This window comes from Pongo abelii, chromosome 23, assembly GCF_028885655.2.
Source record: "Pongo abelii isolate AG06213 chromosome 23, NHGRI_mPonAbe1-v2.0_pri, whole genome shotgun sequence".
In the NCBI taxonomy this organism is placed as follows: Eukaryota; Metazoa; Chordata; class Mammalia; order Primates; family Hominidae; genus Pongo; species Pongo abelii.
In genome coordinates, this window is record NC_085929.1 from 47,649,241 (window position 1) to 47,668,763 (window position 19,523).

At 44.7% G+C, this 19,523-nt stretch overlaps 1 protein-coding gene and 1 long non-coding RNA gene across 12 annotated transcripts in view; one reads left to right on the forward strand and one right to left on the reverse strand.

Annotated features, from left to right (window-relative positions):
• Positions 1 to 9,854, forward strand: part of EP300 (E1A binding protein p300) — an 89,008-nt gene extending 79,154 nt beyond the window's left edge. For all 4 annotated transcript variants that reach the window (XM_054543514.2, XM_009234416.4, XM_054543515.2 and 1 more), the window contains 5 exons: positions 469 to 634; positions 2,263 to 2,427; positions 3,394 to 3,555; positions 6,054 to 6,335; positions 6,582 to 9,854. In XM_054543514.2, the coding sequence (XP_054399489.2) occupies positions 469 to 634; positions 2,263 to 2,427; positions 3,394 to 3,555; positions 6,054 to 6,335; positions 6,582 to 8,750 (2,944 nt within the window). In that variant the 3' untranslated portion in view covers positions 8,751 to 9,854. The remainder of the gene's footprint in view (positions 1 to 468; positions 635 to 2,262; positions 2,428 to 3,393; positions 3,556 to 6,053; positions 6,336 to 6,581) is intronic.
• The window catches only part of LOC129052675 (uncharacterized), a 99,278-nt gene that overhangs the window by 74,938 nt on the left and 4,817 nt on the right, over positions 1 to 19,523 (reverse strand). For 7 of the 8 annotated variants that reach the window (XR_008517782.2, XR_008517786.2, XR_010139471.1 and 4 more), the window contains 2 exons: positions 15,679 to 15,800; positions 12,856 to 12,937 (listed from right to left, as the gene is read on the reverse strand). This is a non-coding gene — a long non-coding RNA (uncharacterized LOC129052675). Of the gene's footprint in view, positions 1 to 10,052; positions 10,478 to 12,855; positions 12,938 to 15,678; positions 15,801 to 19,523 lie in introns of those variants that run through there. The other variant, XR_010139472.1, reaches the window with a different exon arrangement.

Genomic DNA, 19,523 nt, shown 5'->3' on the forward strand with positions numbered 1-19,523 from the left:
CAAGACCAAAAACAGTTCTGGAGATACTTCTTACCTTTAGAGTATGTATGTCATTGGAAACATTCACTCCCTCATCTTGAAGTCTGTTTCTCTAAACAGTGTGCCTTTTAATTTAGCTCTCTTGTTAAACGGGTCCATTTTCCTTTGCAGTGTAATCTTCATTTGGTCTTAACATGCAAACTTAGGGTTTTTGGATCCAGGGCTAAGTCATCCACTTTGTGGCTGAGATTCACAACATCCCGCCATGGCCTCCAAAAATAAGTAGGCAATATGAGATCCATTGTTACTACTGTGAGTTATGCCTAATTTTGGCCTCACAATGTTAATCTCATTCTGGGTTATATATACACTGTGTTATCTTGGGAAAAATTATTGGTGTCTATATCAACTCCACCTTGTGGTTTAAAATGTAGCCTTCTAGAATAGATTATCTCTTTTCCTTAATGTTTTTTCTCTTTGTATTGTTAGTTACACAACAGGGCATATTTGGGCATGTCCACCAAGTGAGGGAGATGATTATATCTTCCATTGCCATCCTCCTGACCAGAAGATACCCAAGCCCAAGCGACTGCAGGAATGGTACAAAAAAATGCTTGACAAGGCTGTATCAGAGCGTATTGTCCATGACTACAAGGTCAGTTGGGACATGGGGGCCAGGTGCTGACAATAGATCTGGAAATGCACTAATGTTGCTGCTCTGTATTCTGTCATTTAACTTTTTTTTTTTTTTTTAAACAAAAGTCTTGCTTGTTCTACCTCTTGCATGTAATTCCTAAAAATGCTAATTTGATTGCTTTTATTTTGTATATTCAGAATTTTTCAATGTAAGAAAAACCAGGTTTTGAAGAGTGGTAGATCAAGAAATCCCTGTTTTAAACATGTAACCAAAATTTTATTTATTTTTGGGGGGAGGGTGGGGATAGAGTTGGGTTATCACCATGCTGCCCAGGCTGGACTTGAACTCTTGGCCTCAAGCAGTTCAAAGTGTTGGGATTACAGGCATGAGCCACTGTACCTGGCCTTAAAATATATCTTTTTGTTTTGGTTTTTTGTTTGGTTTGGGTTGGTTAGGGTTTTAGGGGTGGGGGTGTTTTGTTTTCAGACAGGGTCACTCTCTGTCACCCAGGCTAGGGTACAGTGGCATGATACCTGCTCACTGCAACCTGTGCCTCCCAGGCTCAAGCCATCCTCCCACCTCAGCTTCCTGAGTTGCTGGGACTAGGTGCACACTACCACACCTAGCTAATTTTTGTATATTTTTTGTAGAGACAGGATTTCACCATGTTACCCAGGCTGGTCTCAAACTCCTGAGCTCAAGTGATCCGCCCGTCTCAGCCTCCCAAAGTGCTAGGATTATAGGCATGAGCCACATCACCCAGCCAAAAATATATTCTCCTTTTTTTTGGACGGAGTTTCAGGCTGGAGTGCAATGGTGCAATCTAGGCTCACTGCAACCTCTGTCTCCTGGGTTCAAGTGATTGTCCTACCTCAGCCTTCCGAGTAGCTGGGATTACAGGCATGCACCACCAAGCCAGGCTAATTTTTTGTATTTTTAGTAGAGACGGGGTTTCTCCACATTGGTCAGGCTGGTCTCGCACTCCCAACCTCAGGTGATCCACCCGCCTCGGCCTCCCAAAGTGCTGGGATTACAGGTGTGAGTCACTGCACCTCGCCAAAAATATATTCTTAATTAACAATATTATGTTAAACATTCATAAATATAGGCTGTCTCATGATACAGACTTGTCTTCCTCAATTTAGTAGTTCAACTAAATAAAGAAGTTTTCCTAAGCAGCCCAGCAAATCATTCTGCAGCAGATAGTATTTCCAGTATTTGTAGTTTTGGTCATTTTGAACAAAGTTGTCAGTAAAAGCTGCTGAAATTCCAAGGATGGGTGTGAGGAGGGCATGCTTCATACCACGTATTCTGTGACAAGGAGTGGTGAGGGCCATGGCGTGCATGATGGCGCTACCACCCTGACATTGATCCTGGCAGGATAATTGCCACTTGGTTATATAAAGGCAGATAAGCTCCCTGTTTTTTGTGAGAAGAAACAGAAAACCGGAAATATTGACTTAAGGCCAGGCCTTTTCACTGTTTGTTTTTCTAAATACTCCCTGGCCTACGGCTTAGGTATCAAGTCTCTGCCAGCTTTCAAGACATTTTAAGCTTTCATGTTTCTTGTCAGCCATGATTATTCTGTATAATCAATGCTTTAAAAGAACATAGAAATTCCTACATGTACATGCATGTTTTCGCAGGATATTTTTAAACAAGCTACTGAAGATAGATTAACAAGTGCAAAGGAATTGCCTTACTTTGAGGGTGATTTCTGGCCCAATGTTCTGGAAGAAAGCATTAAGGAACTGGAACAGGAGGAAGAAGAGAGAAAACGAGAGGAAAACACCAGCAATGAAAGCACAGATGTAAGGGCACTTGAGTTTCCTTTGAAACTTCTATCATGATTCTAATATTTAATCCAGAAGTGCACTTAAACTTTCAGTTGGGTTTTAAAGCTCTCAGGCGTAAAAGAGCTCTTTAAGTTGGACAAGCAGCGTTGGCTTAGAGAGGTTATTAGGGTTCCGTTTCAGTGGTATTAAACTTTTAAAGCATCAGACCCCCTTTTAAAATGGCATCTCGGACTTTGAGTAATGTGAAATGATAAACTGAAGGAAATCCTGAAAAACTGATAGAAGATTACTTATCTGAAGGACTAGGTTATGAATATTATAGGCCTTGTGGGTCACCTATCTCTGGCACATTTTCTCTCTTTTAAAAACACACACACTCTTTTTAAATGTAAAAAACCATTCTTAGCTATACAAAATAGGCCTGAGCCAGAATTTACCTGTTAAGTTACTAAGCCTGGCTTAGTAACCTCACCAGTTATTTCCCCATAGCATATCTAGAATTACCTCCATTGAATTTAACTTACAAAAGGCACCCTTAAATAGTCTGTTAACAAACTCTTACAGCCTTGTCATTTAGTATTTGTAGACTCATAACATTTTAGAATATGAGTGGAAGGAAATAAAACCAAGGTCTTCTGGCTCCCCATTTTGATATGCTCTTCACTACCCCAAAGTGCCCCCCACTTCCTTGTTCCCTAGCCCCAATCTGGGATACATTCAATCTGCAGGGTCTGCACATTCTGTGGCCTCTTCTAGGCAAAAAGCTAACGGGCTGCCATTGCCTTAATGAAAGATCACTGGGAGAAAATTAGGTCAAATAACAACTTTAAGGAGAAAGAATAAGTGAAGAGAACAGCTAGTAAAATAAGTTACAGGCATAAGATTATGATATCTAGTTTTAAAGAAGGGAGATATTCAGTGTTAGTCCCAAATTACTTAACAAAAACCTTATTTTCTTGTCTCCTTTGTGCTACTCTGCAGGTGACCAAGGGAGACAGCAAAAATGCTAAAAAGAAGAATAATAAGAAAACCAGCAAAAATAAGAGCAGCCTGAGTAGGGGCAACAAGAAGAAACCCGGGATGCCCAATGTATCTAACGACCTCTCACAGAAACTATATGCCACCATGGAGAAGCATAAAGAGGTAAGATGCAGCCACCCAGAGTTGGGGAAAAACGGCAAGATTTCTGGCCAGGCATGGTGGCTTACACCTGTAATCTCAGCACTTTGGGAGGCCAAGGCAGGTGGATCACCTGAGGTCAGGAGTTCAAGACCAGCCTGACCAACATGGTGAAACCCTGCTCTACTAAAAATACAAAATTAGCCGGGCATGGTGGCACATTTCTGTAATCTCAGCTACTCAGGAGGCTGAGGCAGGAGAATCACTTGAACCTGAGAAGCGGAGATTGCAGTGAGCCGAGGTCACCCCATTGCACTCCAGCCTGGGCAACAAGAGCAAAACTATGCCTCAGAAAAAGAAATAAGAAATGAATAAAAACACTGACTGTTTGCTGGGCGTGGTGGCTCATGCCTGTAATCGCAGCACTTTGGAGGTTGAGGCAGGCGGATCACTTGAGGTCAGGAGTTGGAGACCAGCCTGGCTGACATGGCGAACCGAAACCCCGTCTCTACTAAAAATACAAAAATTAGCCTGGCGTGGTGGCACACACCTGTAATCCTTGGGATGCTGAGGTGGGAGAATCACTTGAACCTGGGAGGCAGAGGTTGCAGTGAGTCATTATCACACCACTGCACTTACAGCCTGGGTGACAGAACGAGACTCTGTTTCAAAAAATAAAAAGATTTAACCTTTCTGAAAGTGAATTAGTAAATAGAATTGGAGAAAAGTTAAACTTCCACATACGGACTTACAACCCCCTTCTCAAAACTTTTTGAGTTATTTCATCATTTACATTGTTTAGTTGTTTTTGTAGTCATTTGGGAAAATAACTGGGTGAGGTTTTTTTTCTCTCTCTTTAATATCATATAATTGATAACAAAAGCTATGAGAATTGAGGAGTAATTCCTGTCAGGGTTTGTCCAATGGTAGTAATCTCAATTGTTCAGTCAGTTACGGATCAGACTCCTCATTTTACTATCTCGGTTCTCAGACATATAATCAAGTTCTTATAGGAAGTGGTAATTAAGTTGAGAGGGAAATGAAGGCTTGATTTCAGGTTGTAATTCCGTACCTAAAAATTGGTTAACCAGTCTCTTTGGGAGAGAAATAGTTACACAAAATCTTTTTTAGAGAGGAATTTGTTATAATGATGTTATAATGGTAAACACCTATATACATAGGTGTTCAAAGTATCTTTTCCCCCACTGCTCCCCCCATCACCACCCCTTTTTTGTTAGCCTAGAATAATGGGCTACGATGTAATAATGGTAATAACCATTATCTCAGCCATGCTAGTGAAATGGAAGGATTCCTGAGTTCCAATACATTAGGTAATGATTATTAACAATTAATAGTTACTAGCTATTTCAAGCAGTAAGTAATGCCACAGAATCCTAGGCAGTTGGGAAAAGCCCTTAGAATATATTGTAATAGGTTTGACTTAAATTGTGGACACATTCCATGACTGTTTAAATTTAGGTTGTAAATCCAAGTATTGGCCTGGTTGTAGGGTGACAGAAGCAGCGAACGTTGCTGGCCAGAGACACTGTTGAGTGTGGCTGCCGGTGTGCACAGATGTGGAATAATCTGTTATGAGTACAGCAGTTTCTCACAAGTTTCTAATTTCTTAAGGGGGGATGTTTTACATTTTATTACTTTAATAGCTGTTTATAGTTATATACTAATTAATGTCAAATACATAGGTAATACCAGCTTTTTATACCTTTTACACTGATGGTTATGAGAATTGATGATGGTTACAAGTTTTTTCAAACTTCAACGAACAAGAATTTTATTGCTTTGTCAACAAGGACTTAAGATTTTTTATCCATTCCATTCCCTTCCAAACCTGTAGGAAAAGTTACACAGGAAAGTTGCATAGGGGACCTTCATGAGTCCAGGCCAGTTGTTTTTCATACTGTCTCCATATTTGAATTTGTCTGGTTTGTTGTAATTAGATTGAGGTTAAACCATGGATTGCATCTTAAAGTAGACTGCCTTGAGGCAAAATGTCCACTGCACATGGTGCTATACCTCACCCAGACCATTCTTACTCTGAAGGAGTTACTGAATGAAGGAGAAAAAAATCACAGGATGTGCATTTCAGTTCTATTTATAGTCAGTCTCAAGAGACCAAAGAGGTAAAGCAGGAAAAGGAGCAGGAGGCGTATGGTGGTGAAACTAACACAGCATTCGCCAGTCTCATTGTTGCTCAGCCTGCTGTACCTGCTCACACCTGTAATCCCAGCACTCTGGGAGGCTGAGGCAGGCAGATCACTTGAGCTTAGGAGTTTGAGACCAGCCTGGGCAACATGGCGAAACCTCGTCTCTACAAAAAATGCAGAAATTAGCCAGGCCTGGTGGTGTGGGCCTGTGGTCTCAGCTATTCAGGAGGCCAAGGTGGGATAATTGCTTGAGCCCAGGAGGCAGAGGTTGTAGTGAGCCAAGATCACGCCACTACATTCCAGCCTGGGGGACAGAGCGAGGCCCTGTCTCAAAAAAAGAGATTGTCTGTTTTTCAGGTCTTCTTTGTGATCCGCCTCATTGCTGGCCCTGCCGCCAACTCCCTGCCTCCCATTGTTGATCCTGACCCTCTCATTCCCTGCGATCTGATGGATGGTCGGGATGCCTTTCTCACGCTGGCAAGGGACAAGCACCTGGAGTTCTCTTCACTCCGAAGAGCCCAGTGGTCCACCATATGCATGCTGGTGGAGCTGCACACACAGAGCCAGGACCGCTTTGTCTACACCTGCAATGAATGCAAGCACCATGTGGAGACACGTTGGCACTGTACTGTCTGTGAGGTAGGCACCAGGTTGTGGGGAGGAGGAGGTGAGCTCTGCAGGGTTGTTCTGAGGGGCCATGCAGCCACGTGTTTTATATAGGCCTGTGGGATGGTAGGGGCTTGGCCTCATGTTTGAGGGGCAGAGCTGAAGAGGCTAGTTTTTGTTCTATGAAAGGGGCTTTTCTAGCCCAAACAGAATATCTAAAATACTTTTGAATGACTTAAATCTTGGAGAGTTTACCTCCACCTCCTGTTTTTTCCCTAGGATTATGACTTGTGTATCACCTGCTATAACACTAAAAACCATGACCACAAAATGGAGAAACTAGGTCTTGGCTTAGATGATGAGAGCAACAACCAGCAGGCTGCAGCCACCCAGAGCCCAGGCGATTCTCGCCGCCTGAGTATCCAGCGCTGCATCCAGTCTCTGGTCCATGCTTGCCAGTGTCGGAATGCCAATTGCTCACTGCCATCCTGCCAGAAGATGAAGCGGGTTGTGCAGCATACCAAGGGTTGCAAACGGAAAACCAATGGCGGGTGCCCCATCTGCAAGCAGCTCATTGCCCTCTGCTGCTACCATGCCAAGCACTGCCAGGAGAACAAATGCCCGGTGCCGTTCTGCCTAAACATCAAGCAGAAGCTCCGGCAGCAACAACTGCAGCACCGATTACAGCAGGCCCAAATGCTTCGCAGGAGGATGGCCAGCATGCAGCGGACTGGTGTGGTTGGGCAGCAACAGGGCCTCCCTTCCCCAACTCCTGCCACTCCAACGACACCAACTGGCCAACAGCCAGCCACCCCGCAGACACCCCAGCCCACTTCTCAGCCTCAGCCTACCCCTCCCAATAGCATGCCACCCTACTTGCCCAGGACTCAAGCTGCTGGCCCTGTGTCCCAGGGTAAGGCAGCAGGCCAGGTGACCCCTCCAACCCCTCCTCAGACTGCTCAGCCACCCCTTCCAGGGCCGCCACCTGCAGCAGTGGAAATGGCAATGCAGATTCAGAGAGCAGCAGAGACGCAGCGCCAGATGGCCCACGTGCAAATTTTTCAAAGGCCAATCCAACACCAGATGCCCCCGATGACTCCCATGGCCCCCATGGGTATGAACCCACCTCCCATGACCAGAGGTCCCAGTGGGCATTTGGAGCCAGGGATGGGACCGACAGGGATGCAGCAACAGCCACCCTGGGGCCAAGGAGGATTGCCTCAGCCCCAGCAACTACAGTCTGGGATGCCAAGGCCAGCCATGATGTCAGTGGCCCAGCATGGTCAACCCTTGAACATGGCTCCACAACCAGGATTGGGCCAGGTAGGTGTGAGCCCACTCAAACCAGGCACTGTGTCTCAACAAGCCTTACAAAACCTTTTGCGGACTCTCAGGTCTCCCAGCTCTCCCCTACAGCAGCAACAGGTGCTTAGTATCCTTCACGCCAACCCCCAGCTGTTGGCTGCATTCATCAAGCAGCGGGCTGCCAAATATGCCAACTCTAATTCACAACCCATCCCGGGGCAGCCAGGGCTGCAGCCACCTACCATGCCAGGTCAGCAGGGGGTCCACTCCAACCCAGCCGTGCAGAACATGAATCCAATGCAGGCGGGCGTCCAGAGGGCTGGCCTGCCCCAGCAGCAACCACAGCAGCAACTCCAGCCACCCATGGGAGGGATGAGCCCCCAGGCTCAGCAGATGAACATGAACCACAACACCATGCCTTCACAATTCCGAGACATCTTGAGACGACAGCAAATGATGCAACAGCAGCAGCAACAGGGAGCAGGGCCAGGAATAGGCCCTGGAATGGCCAACCATAACCAGTTCCAGCAACCCCAAGGAGTTGGCTACCCACCACAGCAGCAGCAGCAGCAGCGGATGCAGCATCACATGCAACAGATGCAACAAGGAAATATGGGACAGATGGGCCAGCTTCCCCAGGCCTTGGGAGCAGAGGCAGGTGCCAGTCTACAGGCCTATCAGCAGCGACTCCTTCAGCAACAAATGGGGTCTCCTGCTCAGCCCAACCCCATGAGCCCCCAGCAGCATATGCTCCCAAATCAGGCCCAGTCTCCACACCTACAAGGCCAGCAGATCCCTAATTCACTCTCCAATCAAGTGCGCTCTCCCCAGCCTGTCCCTTCTCCACGGCCACAGTCCCAGCCCCCCCACTCCAGCCCTTCCCCAAGGATGCAGCCTCAGCCTTCTCCACACCACGTTTCCCCACAGACAAGTTCCCCACATCCTGGACTGGTAGCTGCCCAGGCCAACCCCATGGAACAAGGGCATTTTGCCAGCCCGGACCAGAATTCAATGCTTTCTCAGCTTGCTAGCAATCCAGGCATGGCAAACCTCCATGGTGCAAGCGCCACGGACCTGGGACTCAGCACCGATAACTCAGACTTGAATTCAAACCTCTCACAGAGTACACTAGACATACACTAGAGACACCTTGTAGTATTTTGGGAGCAAAAAAATTATTTTCTCTTAAGACTTTTTGTACCGAAAACAATTTTTTTGAATCTTTCGTAGCCTAAAAGACAATTTTCCTTGGAACACATAAGAACTGTGCAGTAGCCGTTTGTGGTTTAAAGCAAACATGCAAGATGAACCTGAGGGATGATAGAATACAAAGAATATATTTTTGTTATGGCTGGTTACCACCAGCCTTTCTTCCCCTTTGTGTGTGTGGTTCAAGTGTGCACTGGGAGGAGGCTGAGGCCTGTGAAGCCAAACAATATGCTCCTGCCTTGCACCTCCAATAGGTTTTATTATTTTTTTTAAATTAATGAACATATGTAATATTAATAGTTATTATTTACTGGTGCAGATGGTTGACATTTTTCCCTATTTTCCTCACTTTATGGAAGAGTTAAAACATTTCTAAAACCAGAGGACAAAAGGGGTTAATGTTACTTTAAAATTACATTCTATATATATATAAATATATATAAATATATATTAAAATACCAATTTTTTTTCTCTGGGTGCAAAGATGTTCATTCTTTTAAAAAACGTTTAAAAAAAAAAAAAAAAAAAAACTCCCTTTCTTCCCCTCCAGTCAACTTTTGTGCTCCAGAAAATTTTCTATTCTGTAAGTCTGAGCGTAAAACTTCAAGTATTAAAATAATTTGTACATGTAGAGAGAAAAATGACTTTTTCAGAAATATACAGGGGCAGCTGCCAAATTGATGTATTATATATTGTGGTTTCTGTTTCTTGAAAGAATTTTTTCGTTATTTTTACATCTAACAAAGGAAAAAAATTAAAAAGAGGGTAAGAAACGATTCCGGTGGGATGATTTTAACATGCAAAATGTCCCTGGGGGTTTCTTCTTTGCTTGCTTTCTTCCTCCTTCCCCTACCCCCACTCCACATACACACACACACACACTTTCTATAAAACTTGAAAATAGAGAGCAAAAACCCTCAACTGTTGTAAATCATGCAATTAAAGTTGATTACTTATAAATATGAACTTTGGATCACTGTATAGACTGTTAAATTTGATTTCTTATTACCTATTGTTAAATAAACTGTGTGAGACAGACACCCTGACTTTGTTTCACTTGATAACACATTTTTGTCTTGGAGTACACCCGTTTTAGGCCTAATGCTTAGGATTCAGAGGAAAAAGTGAAAGCATTAGCTTATAGCCTCTTTAATCTACTAGGTATAATGTATTCACAAGTAGATCTTGGTGAATTTATCCAAAGTTCTGGGAAAAAGTACTGCAGGTGTCAGCTAACAGTCAAGGTGGAAGTGATACCTACTTAACACCTTGATACAGGACCCCTTAAGGATGACCTGACGGTCTTCTAATCACCTTCATCTTACGGGGATGAGAAGGGGGATCTAAGAAGACGGATCATATCTGCCTAAGTCCCAAGTAACTTCTTGAAAAAAACAAGACTTGCCAGGCACGGTGGCTCACGCCTATAATCCCAACATTTTGGGAGGCCAAGGCAGGCAGATCACAAGGTCAGGAGTTCAAGACCAGCCTGGCCAATATGGTGAAACCCCCATCTCTACTAAAAATAAAATCAGGAGGGCGTGGGGGTGGGCACCTGTAGTCCCAGCTACTCGGGAGGCTGAGGCAGGAGAATCTCTCAGATCCTGGAGGTGGAGGTTGCAGTTAGCCAAGATCTCACCACTGCACTCCAAAGACTCCATCTTTTAAAAACAGAGAAACAAGACGAAGCTAGGGGAACACTCCTGTTTGCTAACTGAATACAAAGAAGTCAGTTGGAATCGGGTTGAAGGGAAGGAAAATGTGTGGAAATAAAACCTAGAAGGCTGAGAGAGATTACACATGAGTCCAGTAATACGCTAGATGCTCAAAGAATGGAGAGATTATTGATCCTCCATCTGAACATTGCAGTAGCTGTGAACAAGTTGTTAAATGTTAGTACACTAAAAAGTACTGAGCTGCTTTGGTATCAATTCCAGATCTTTCTTTTATCACAGAGATTTACACTAACCATACATGACTGCTAAAGGGTTTCAGATACGTTGACCTGTTGCTATTTAGTCTGAAAACAAACAGCATTTTTTTTTTTTAAGACAGTCTCGTCACCCAGGCTGGAATGCAGTGGCACAATTGTAGTTCACTGTAGCCTCAAACTCATGGGCTGAAGCAGTCCTCTTACCTCAGCCTCCCTAGTAGCTGGGACTCAAAGGTGTGTATCAGCATGCCTGGCTGACTTTTTAAAATTTTTATAGAGACAGGGTCTTGCTATGTTACCCAGTCTGGTCTCGAACTCCTGGACTCAAGTGATCCTCCACCTTGGCCGCCCAAATTGCTGGGATTACAGGCATGAGCCACCTTACCAGCATCTTAACGTGAGGTGAACTCACTCAGCGTTAATCAGAGCCAGCCCCAGAAAATGTATCAAGCATCCACCTGCTTCAGCTCAGTGACCCAGCAGATATCCATGGAGCAGCTACATCTGTGCCAGGCCAGGCAGAGCACACACGAACAGCATGCAGCCCTGCCCTCAACCTAACCAGCTTAAGGTCTAGAAGATAGCATGACAAAGTACAAAGTACCAAGTGATGCATGCAAGGAATGCAAGAGGGAATCCATGAAAGAAAACCTAGCTGATGGGAATTGGAAATGTTTCTGGAAAGGGTAGCGTGGAAGCTGAATGTTGGAGGAGACATGAGGAGAGGAAGAGGCGCCCAGAAGAGTGCACCACATTCTGCTAGGGAGCAGCTCCAGGTCTACTTGGCTGAGACCCGATAAACAGAAGTAGTGAACACCTGTTCCAGAAAGACGGCCTTCCAGCTCCCTAAGACTAGGGGCCCAGGATTCATCTGAATAAACCCTCAAAAGGAAAATGTTTAGAATTCTATCCCATTTCCAAGCAGTAAATTCCCAGGTTTCAAAGCTCTGTCTCTGGCTAAAGACAGCCGGGTTGAAGCGTTAGACCAGCGCATTCTTACTGCAATGATGAAAGCAGGAAGTAGGGGCAGAAGTCATTAAATAGGAAGGAGGCTGGGCACGGTGGCTAACGCCTGTAATTTCAACACTTTGGGAAGCCAAGGCGGGTGGATCAGCTGAGGTCAGGAGTTCAAGACCAGCCTGGCCAACATGGTGAAACCCGTCTCTGCTAAAAATACAAAACTAGGCCCAGGGCGCAGTGGCTCACACCTGTAATCCTAGCACTTTGGGAGGCTGAGGCGGGTAGATGACCTGAGTTCAGTAGTTCGATACCAGCTTGGCTAACATGGAGAAACCCCATCTCTACTAAAAATAAAAAAAAAAAATAGCTGGGCGTGGTGGCGGGCACTGGTAATCCCAGCTACTCAGGAGGCTGAGGCAGGAGAATCGCTTGAACCCAGGAGGCGGAGATTACAGTGAGCCGAGATCACGCCATTGCACTGCAGCCTGGGAGATGAGCAGAACTCCGTCTCAAAAAAAAAAAAAAAAAAAAAAAAAAAACAGAAGGGTGGGGGGAAAAGCTGCCCTTGCCCAGATCAGAAATAGTGTTATGGAGGTAGAAGATATGGATTAATCCAGAAATCATCTTAATATAATAAGATGATTTCAACATTTGTAGTTTTTTGGATGTTCACAATGAAAAGTTAGGAAGAGGCCAGGTGCAGGTTTCCACCTGTAATCCCAGCACTGTGGGAGGCTGAGGGAGGAAGGATTGCTTGAGGCCAGGAGTGGGGAGACCAGCCTGGGTAACAGAGTGAGACTCTCATCTCTACAAAAAATAATTAAAAAAAAAAAAAGGCATGGTGGCACACACCTGTAGTCTCAGGTACTTGGGAGGCTGAGGGGGGAGGATTGCTTGAGCCCAGGAGGTCGAGGCCGCTGTAAGCCGTGATTGTGGCACTGCACTTCTGCTAGGGTGGCCGAGTGAGACCTTCCTGGGCTGTTACAGCACATCAATCTATGAAATGGGTCCAGTGTGCTAGCAGTGCCCCAGGTGCTGTCATTCACTTCGCTTACTGAATCCTCAATAACAGCCCCACTCAACAAGTAAAAAAACAAGCTCAGGTGAAATAACGTCCTCAAGATCACACAGCCAGTAAAGGCTTACCAGGACAATGGCCTGTTGGACTCCAAAGCCATTCCTCTCCATGTCCTTTATCTCCTTTACGGCAGAGAAGCCCCACTGGTGGCTGCAAATTAACCAGCAGATGTGTCATAGGGACACTCAAGCAGACTCAAAATACAGACTAAACACTGAAAAGTCGAGGGGAAGGGGACAACTAAGGAAGCATAAAAATAATCTCCTTAGGCTTCTCATTTTACAACCAAGGAAACATCTCCAGACAGTATTATGTTCATGATGAGGTCATCCTACTTACAGACAGAGGACAAAGTCTGGCATCAAAAAGAATAAAATTGGCCGGGCGCAGTGGCTCACGCCTGTAATCCCAGCACTTTGGGAGGCCAAGGCAGACGGATCACGAGGTCAAGACATCGAGACCATCCTGGCCAGCATGATGAAACCCTGTGTCTACTAAAAATACAAAAATTAGCTGGGTATGGTGGTACATGCCTGTAGTCGCAGCTACACAAGAGGCTGAGGCAGGAGAATGGCTTGAACTGAGATCTCGCCACTGCACTCCAGCCTAGTGACAGAGCGAGACTCTGTCTTAAAAAAAAAAAAAGAAAAGAAAAAGAATGAAATGTTTAGGAATAATTTTTTTTGAGACGTTTCACTCTTGTTACCCACGCTGGAGTGCAATGGCATGATCTCAGCTCACCTCAACCTCTGCCACCCGGGTTCAAGCAATTCTCTTGCCTCAGCCTCCCAAGTAGCTGGAATTACAGGCATGCGCCACCACGCCCGGCTAATTTTGTATTTTTAGTAGAGATGGGGTTTCTGCATGTTGTTCAGGCTGGTTTCAAACTCCTGACCTCAGGTGATCCGCCTGCCTCGGCCTCCCAAAGTGTTGGGATTACAGGCGTGAGCCACCGTGCCCGGCCAGGAATAAATGTAACAGAAGCACAAAAAACTTGTACATTGAAAACTAGAAAAGACTGTTGGAAGAAATTAAGGACCTAAATAAATGGAAAGACATTCTTGTTTATAAATCAGAAAACCTTATATTGTTAAAGCAATACTCCTGGGCCAGGGTAAGTGGCTCAAGCCTGTAATTCCAGCACTTTGGGAGGCCGAGGTGGGCAGATCATGAGGTCAGGAGATCGAGACCATCCTGGCTAACACGGTGAAACCCTGTCTCTACTAAAAATACAAAACATTAGCCGGGCATGGTGGCACGCGCCTGTAACCCCAGCTACTTGGGAGGCTGAGGCAGGAGAATCCCTTGGACCCGGGAGGTGGAGGTTGCAGTGAGGCTGAGATGGTGCCACTGCATTCCAACCTGGGTGACAGAGTGAGACTCCGTCTCAAAAAAAAAAAAAAAAAAATTAACAAGCTGAGCACAGTGGCTCACACCTGTACTCCCAGCACTTTGGGTTTGGGAGGCTGAGGCAGGAAGATCACCTGAAGTCAGTTCAAGACCAGCCTGGCCAATATGGTCACCTCTACTAAAAATACAAAAATTAGCTGGGTGTGGTGGCACACGCCTGTAAGTCCCAGCTACTTGGGAGGCTGAGACGGGAGGACTGCTTGAACCCAAGAGGCGGAGGATGCAGGGAGCTGAGATCACACCACTGCCCTCCAGCCTGAGCTACAGAGTGAGACCCTGTGTCAAAAATTAAATAAAATAAAAAATAAAAGCCTATTTTAAAAAAAATTTTGTTTTCAGACAGGGTCTCTCTCCATTGCCCAGGCTGGAGTACAGTGGCGTGATCTCAGCTCACTGAAACCTCCACCTCCTGGGCTCAAGTGATCTTCCTGGGACCACAGACACATGCCACCAAGCCTGGCTAATGTTTCTTTTGTTTTGTTTTTTGTTTTGTAAAGATGGGATTTTGTCATGCTAATCTTGAACTCCTGAACTCAAACAATTCGCCCACCTCAGCCTCCCAAAGTGCTGGGATTACAAGCGTGAGCCACCATGCCCAGCTGAAAGGCTGACCCTAAAATACATATGAAAATCCAAAGAAGCCAGAACAGCCAAAATAATCTTGAAAAATAAAAACAAATTTGGAGCACTCACACTTCTTGATTTGAAAACTTACCATGAAGCTATAGTAATCAAGACTCTATGGTACTGGCGTAAAGACAGACATTTAGATCACTGGAATAGAACTAACAATCCAGAAATAAATCCATACATTTATGGTCAATTGATTGTTTATAAGGTTGCCAAAATAATCCAATGGAGAAAGAATAACATTTTTAACAGATACTTCTGGAACAACTAGACATCCACATTTAAAAGAATAAAGTTGGCTGGGCACAGTCGCTCACGCCTGTAATCCCAGCACTTTGGGAGGCCAAGGCGGGCAGATCACAAGTCAGGAGATCGAGACCATCCTGGCTAACATGGAGAAACCCGTCTCTACTAAAAATACAAAAAATTAGCCAGGCATGGTGGCGGGCACCTGTAGTCCCAGCTACTCGAGAGGCTTAGGCAGAGAATTGCTTGAACCCGGGAGGCACAGGTTGCAGTGAGCTGCGATTATGCCACTCCACTCCAGCCTGGCAACAGAGCGAGACTCCGTCTCAAAAAAAAAAAAAGAGTTACCATAGGACCCAGCAATTCTCCTGAGTATACACCCAAGAGAACTGAAAACATATGTTCACATAAAAACACATACACAAATGTTCATCAAAAGTATAAGCAATTCAGGCCAGGTGCAGTGGCTCACGGCTGTAATCCCAGCACTTTGGGAGTCTGAGACGGGCGGATCATTTGTCAGGAGTTCAAGACCAGCCTGGCCAACATGGTGAAACCCCGTCTGCACTATAAATACAAAATTAGCCCAACATGGTGGCACTCACCTGTAGTCCCAGCTACTTGGGATGCTGAGGCACAAGAATCGCTTGAACCCAGGAGAGGGAGGTTGCAGTGAGCCAAGATCACAGCAGTGCACTCCAGCCTGGACGACAGAGTGAGATTCCCTCTCAAAAAATAAAAATAAATATAGATATGTATCAAAAATAAAATACATTTAACATACCACTTAGCAATCCCATGTCTAGATATTTACCCAAGAGAAATAAAAACATGTCCACACAAAGACCCTCATGTGACCGTTGATAGCATTCGATAGCATTATTAAAAATAGCCAAACGACAGGAACAACTGGAATACCTAGCAGCTACTAACAGCGTAAACAATCGTGATACATTCAAACAATGCATTATCACCCAGCAATCAAAAGGAACAAACAGCAAATAAACACAACATGAATGAATCTGAAAGCGTTATGCTAAATGAAAAGAGCCAGATTTGCTGGGTGCAGTGCCTCACACCTGTAAGCCCAGCACTGTGGGAGGCCAAGCCAGGAGGATCGCTTGAGACCAGGAGTTTGACTCCAGCCTGGGCAACATAGTGAGACACTCGTCTCTACAAAAATAAAATAAAATGAGTAATCATAACTAGCCAAAAAAAAAAAGAAAAGAAAAGAAAAAAAAGCCAGGTGCAAAAGAGTAAATCCCATAAGGATTTCGAGAAAAGATAATAAAGGAAAGCAGTGGTTTCGAGGGGGAAGTAGTTGGGAAAGGGCAAGGGGCACAAAGGAGCTTTTTGGGGTGATGGAAGTGGTTTCACAACTGTGTATGTCTGCCAAAACTCATTGAAGCAGAGATTTTAAAAAGATGGATTTATTGTATATAAATTATATCTCAATAAATTTGAATGCCACAATAAGACCCTAGTCATACTCACAAAAAAGGCTAAAACAAAATGGTGGACAATACCAAATGTTAGTAATGATATAAAGCAATGGAAACTCTCATCTAATTCTGGTAGAATGTAAAAATAGTGAAACTATCTTGGAAAAAACTTTGGCCTTTTTTTTTTTTTTTTTTTTAAGACAAGAGTTTTTTGCTTTTGTCGCCCAGGCTGAAGTATGCAGTGGTGTGATCTCGGCTCACTGCAACCTCTGCCTCCTAGGTTCAAGCGATTCTCCTGCCTCACCCTCCCCAGTAGCTGGGACTATAGGCACAAGCCACCATGCCCGGCTAATTTTTGTATTTTTAGTAGAGATGAGGTTTCACCATGTTGGCCAGACTGGTCTCGAACTCCTGACCTCAGGTGATCCACCTGCCTCAGCCTCCCGAAGTGCTGGGATTATAGGTATGAGCCACTGCATCCAGCTGGCCATTTCTTTTTTTTCTTTTTTTTTTAAGATGGAGTCTCGCTCTTGTCGCCGAGGCTGGAGTGCAATGGCGCGATCTCGGCTCACTGCAACCTCCGCCTCCCAGGTTCAAGCGATTCTCCTGCCTCAGCCTCCCAAGTAGCTGGGATTATAGGCAACTGCCACCATGCTGGGCTAATTTTTGTATTTTTAGTAGAGATGGGGTTTTACCATGTTGGCCAGGTTAGTCCCGAACTCCTGACCTCAGGTGATCTGCCCACCTCAGCCTCCCAAAGTGCTGGGATTACAGGCATGAGCCACCACGCCTGGCTGGCCATTTTTTTATAGTTACTCATTCATTTTCCCTATGTCCCAGCAATTCTACTTCTGGTATTTATTCAAGAAAATAAAAATATTTGTCCACAAAAAGAATGTTTACAGCAGGATTATTCATCATAGCTAAAAACTGGAAACAGCTCAAATGTCCATCAGCAGATGAATGGATAAACAAATTGGTACAATGGAATACTGCACAGCAGCAAAAATGAATGACTATAATATGTGCATTGACATGACTAAATCTGAAAGACATCATGCTGTGTGAAGGAGAACTCAAAAGAGTACATAATGCATGATTCTATTTATATGAAGTTCTAGAGCATATAGAACTAAGTTATGATTATAGAAATTATAATGGTAGAATATGTTGCAAAAATATTAAATACAATTTACACTTCTATTTTTAAAAAATTAAGCTGAAACAGGGATTAAGTTAGTATTCAAAATACATGCCATCAGATACCTGCAAGGACAGGGTCATAGATTTGACTTTCAGCTTCTTAGCCACGGAAGGAAAGCGTTCAAAACAATCAGTTACATGATTTTATCCAAAAGACGTGGGGGGAGAAATCAGCTATTGGCCGGGCACAGCGGCTCATGCCTGTAATCCCAGCACTTTGGGAGACCGAGGTGGGAGGATCACTTGAGCTCAGAAGTTTAAGACGAGCCTGAGCAACATAGCGAGGCCCCATATCTACAACAAATTTTTTTTCTTTTATTACTTATTTATTTTTTGAAACGAAGTTTCATTCTTGTCACCCAGGCTGGAGTGCAGCGGCTCCATCTCGGCTCATCGCAACCTCTGCCTCCCAGGCTCAAGCGATTTTCCTGCCTCAGCCTCCCAAGTAGCTAGGATTATAGGCACGTGCCACGTCCAACTAATTTTTTGTATTTTTAGTAGAGATAGGGTTTCGCCATGTTGGCCAGCCTGGTCTGGAATTCCTGACCTCAGGTGATCTGCCTGCCTCAGCCTCACAAAGTGCTGGGATTACAGGCATGAACCACTGCACCCAGCCAAAGTTTTTTTTTTTTTATTAGCCCAGCATGGTGGTACAGGCCTGCAGTCCCAGCTACTCGGGAGGGTGAAGCAGGAAGATCACTTGAGAGCAGGAGGTCAAGGTTGCAGTGAGAGCTATTATTGCACCACTGTACTCCAACCTGAGCAACAGAGTGAGGCCTTGTCTCTTTAAAAAAAAAAAAAAAAGGAAAACAAAAATAACAAGTATTTTTTACATTTTGGAATTGAGATATGAGAGAAATTCCCACACTGTACCACAGTTGAGATAGTGGACAACCAAGTTCAGTCTACACACATTTCACTTGGCTGTTGCTTAAAAGGTCTTGTGATGTAACAACAAAGTAAACTTCAGTTGAAGCACCTTTATGAGAGGCAATGACACATGAATCAGACCCCACTGAAACCAGTAATAGGGATAAATGGACATGCTTTCAGGGTATAAGACAGCCAAAAAATTTTCTCTCAGGATAGACATTACAGCCCTAATAACACACCTGATTCTTTGCTTTAGCCTAATAAGGAAAGCAGATTTCCAATCAGTGAGAGGAGTTCCCCTCAACCAGCAATTTGGGAAACTGTTGGGAGTTGTGGTGGTAGCAGAACACAGGAGGAAGCCACTCAGGAGCTGGACAAGGGTGGTAGCAGTGGGGATGCAGAAAGGGGACATACTGGAGATATGTTTTGTGGAGAGAAGTAGTTCAGATTCAGAACTTGCTCACAGATTTGCAAGTAGGAGAAAGTGAAATCAAGGCTAATAGTTCCTAGGTTTTTGTTTATAATTTGGTTTTCTCTTGTGATTACATTCTTTCATTTCAGTTTTTATTGAGAGCCTGCTAAACGCCATGTTACATTCAAGGTGCCTGATTACAGAGGTGGGGAAGATAAGGACCTGCTCTGGCTTGATTAAGAGCATGGATGCTGAAGCTAGTCTGCTTGGATTCAAATCCCAGCTCTGGGCTGGGCATGCTGGCTAATGCCTGTAATCCCAACACTTTGGGAGGTAACGGTGAGAGGATCACTTGAGCCCAGGAGTTCCAGAGTAACCTGGGCAACATAGTGAGACTCTGTCTCTACCAAAAAAGGAAAGAAAAATTAACTGGGCATGGTGGCACATGCCCATAGTCCCAGCTACTGGGGAAGCTAAGGTGGGAGGATGGCTTGAGCCCTGGAGGTCAAGGCTGCAGTGA